This window comes from Ischnura elegans, chromosome 5, assembly GCF_921293095.1.
Source record: "Ischnura elegans chromosome 5, ioIscEleg1.1, whole genome shotgun sequence".
In the NCBI taxonomy this organism is placed as follows: Eukaryota; Metazoa; Arthropoda; class Insecta; order Odonata; family Coenagrionidae; genus Ischnura; species Ischnura elegans.
In genome coordinates, this window is record NC_060250.1 from 22,144,089 (window position 1) to 22,147,703 (window position 3,615).

The window sequence follows — 3,615 nt, forward strand, 5'->3', positions numbered from 1 at the left end:
CATTCGTTAGGGTATATGATGCAATGACCACCATCTAAAATATATTTTATTGCTCTTTTTTCTGAATTATGACGAAAAAATTTTATGACGCACCGTGTGCGTCATCCGCCATGGGTAAGGTATATGGATATAGGCAACCCGCATCACATCACCACTCGCGGCCGCCCTCATTTTTTTAGCTAAAATGTACTGCTGTATTCGCTATAGAACTTCATTTTAGATATTTTATTGGTTTATATACTTTTAGTCGTACTTATTTTTACTGTGTACTCAATTTACAGCATACGGAAATTTAAAATTTTGCAACAACTGGTTAACATCTTCCAGGCACTATTTGCGTCGTTACTTTACATCTGATGGTAGTGATGAAACATAGGGTGCAATTTTAGGCCTTAAAATAAAGATTATTAAATAATAAGAATAATGAATTAAAAATATCAAATATTTTATTAGTCTTATATTACAAATATACATGGTATTCCCTGAAACAAGGTTCAAGACATAACCCTGGTAGCTCTGGGCACTCTGGGCACTAAGTGCTAACATCCTTTCTCATTCCTTTGCTGTAGCATACCCTGCATCTTTTACGCTGACTTCGTTTTTCAGAACTTTTTGATGGTAAGTGGTTCTTTTTATTTTCCCCTAGAGGCTTTGGTGCATCTCGGATCATTGGTATAGTGTTCTTATATATCAATGAGGCGATAACATTATCACGAAACTCAAGTAGACTACGTGACCTTCCTCCATACTTCTTGAATAAGCAATATGCATTATTCATCACTAGGTTTAGCAAATGCAAACCTAATTTCATGTACCATCTCAACGATTTCCTTTCTAATGGATAATAAGCCAAAAGTTGATCCATCCTATCAATTCCACCCATGAATTGGTTATATTTCACTACCATTTTGGGCCTCCTGGATATAGTGCCAAACTTTGTTTGTACGTCAACAAAGTCTGCATCATGCTCTGATGATATGAGCAAAATCTCTCTCTTGTCTCGCCACTTCATCACACTTATTCCCTCATTAGTGTGTCTGCTGAACGACTCTCCCCTCTTTAATTTCTTATTTACTACATCTAAAGGGTTATTTTTTCGATTCCCCTGAAGTGTCCCAGTAACGTATGTATTGTTTTGCAAAAGATGCAGACACAAATTAACGGAATTATAAAAATTGTCCATATATACTGCATGCCCTGCGTTGAGAAATTTTTGTAATAAATATTTCACTACTTTATCGGTATGTCCACGCCCACCAATGACACAATCTTGAGCTCCTGTGTAGACACAAAAATTCAGCACTAAGCCAGAGGGCTCACTCAGCACATATAATTTTAATCCATATTTATGTCTCTTACTCTTGATATACTGCCTGAAGTATAAGCGTCCTCTCCATAGAACCATAGATTCGTCCAAGCTCAAGTTCTTTTCAGGATAGTAAATCATATTCATATTATTTACAAACGCGTCAAGTACGGGACGAACTTTATAAAGTGGATCTGTTGGTATTGCATCATTTTCTTTAGGGTTCCGGCTAAAATGCAATGCCCTCAAAATGAGCATAAAACGGTCCCTTGACATGTTTTGACGGAAAATTGGAAAATCGTATAAGTTTGATCGTTTCCAATAGTAAGGAATACGATTCAGCCGTATATTGCCCATGAGGAAAAGCAGCCCAAAAAAAACCTCTAATTCATCCCTCGTCACGTCTTTCCATTCGGTAATACGCGAACGAGGTAATGGACTTCTTGAAAGTATGTCCACTGCATTGGCATTCGTCTCTCGGATTATGATATTTACAAACTCGTCATTGGCAACTAAAAAGAAAAAATCACTTGGGTCCTGACCTGTAAGTTCCACTTTGAGTCCTGGTCTTCCAGTGAAGGGAATTATTATAGAATTTTCTTTGATTTCACTCCAAATGAAAGAGGAGGGGCTATCAATGCGCCCGGGAGAGGAACTAACTGGGTGAGGAACAATCACTTCACTCCCTGCTTCTCCTGAGCTGTCGTCTGACTCCGTGCTCTCGTCCCCACTGCTGGAGGAAACATTGTATTCTTCATCGGAGTCTAGCACAATTTCGCGGATGACGTCCTCTGATAATTCCCTTGCTTTGCAGCGCTTCTTTGTGCTCCCTTGACTTCCAGCGTGTGATGAGGACGGGAGGAGATTATCTGGTATCTATGCAGAATGGTCAAAAAGAAATACAAATTAGTCTATCAGTAAAAACATGCATAGTCTATCGATCATAATACATATACTTGGTCTCTGGGGACTAAACTTCGTAAACGGTTTTGTACAGTAGGGTAGGAAGAAACATCTGTAAGATTGAAGCCATGGTTTGGCGGATTGAAGGAAAGGCTACGAAAAAAATATCATAAGATCTATATTGTATGTAAATAGAGCTACAGTAGTTATTTCGGTTGTAAAAATTATTAATACTTACAGAAACATCTCTCACTTCGCAATCAGAAGGCGATGTCCTTTTCTTTGACCTCCTACTAGTAGACATTGTCAAAGTAGTATCCTCCGACCCCTATATAACAATGTTAAAATAGATGAATTACTTTTAATATAATAAATACATCAGTAACGTAGTTATTAACATAAAATTATTTATGAAGTGAAAGGTACTTACCGTAATCTGCGTGTTCACCAGAACTGAGGAATTCACCGTCTTCATACAACGGTTTACGCACTAGTAACTGCACAATACTGCAGAAAGTTACACGTAACCACATAAAAACCTGCACGAAGCACACCTAATACTCAATTATAACGTTTATACATTTTAAAAGAAATTTTATATCGGAATATATGATATTTTATTTCACATACATTGAAAAAAGCAGTCACATATGACGTTCAAATTCATTTTATCGCTAAGGATATACTAATTGACAAAATTAGAAACGAAAAAATGTTTGTTATAGTAAAAACTAAGAAGATTACGAATATATAATCAAAAAGAGCATTCCTGTGAGCGCAGAACGCCATCTAATTATTACAGATAGAAGTTACGCTTGACGCATATGGTGCGTCGTCCGCCCCTGACAAGGGTACAATCATGACGCACATGTTGCGTCATCCGCACGCAAAGTGTTAAACTAGTAACCATAATACATGAGTAATGTACAAAGTCAACTGGCGAGCTGGTGGTTGGTAAGGATAATTATCTCGTAAACTCACTTCAGTGGACATTGGTATTTATTGATACCTTAACTGGTAAAATAAATAAACAAAATAACAATTCATATATGACATACTAGAGATGAAATCTGTGGAAGTTAACAATTCTGAGATGCACAAGTAACAAATATCAATGACAACAACAGCAACATGAGAGATATCAGTGTCAACATGAGAGATGAGCAGCCTTTGCGTAATAGGAGACTGATTCCATTACTTACGTAAACACTCCACACTTATAGACAAAGAGGGTGACCCAATTTTCCTTGAGGTAGATGTATCTTGCAACAGCTCTGGGACAGGGAAAAAAATGCTAATCCTGAAACCAAAGACCATAACAACACTTCACTAGAAATAAGCATGCAAGTTTGGATATCATTTCATGGAAGATAATAATTTAATTATGAAAGGAGAAGGACATTATT

The 3,615-nt window shown here is 37.0% G+C and overlaps 1 protein-coding gene across 1 annotated transcript; it reads right to left on the reverse strand.

The window, feature by feature from the left end:
• Positions 1-532: 532 nt before the first annotated feature.
• LOC124159628 (piggyBac transposable element-derived protein 4-like) lies at positions 533-3,093 on the reverse strand. The gene is made up of 3 exons (XM_046535548.1): positions 2,640-3,093; positions 2,448-2,537; positions 533-2,182 (listed from the first exon to the last, which is right to left on the reverse strand). The coding sequence occupies exons 1-3, from the start codon at positions 2,682-2,684 to the stop codon at positions 533-535; spliced, it is 1,785 nt and encodes a 594-aa protein (XP_046391504.1). The 5' UTR covers positions 2,685-3,093.
• Between the last annotated feature and the right edge of the window lie 522 nt (positions 3,094-3,615).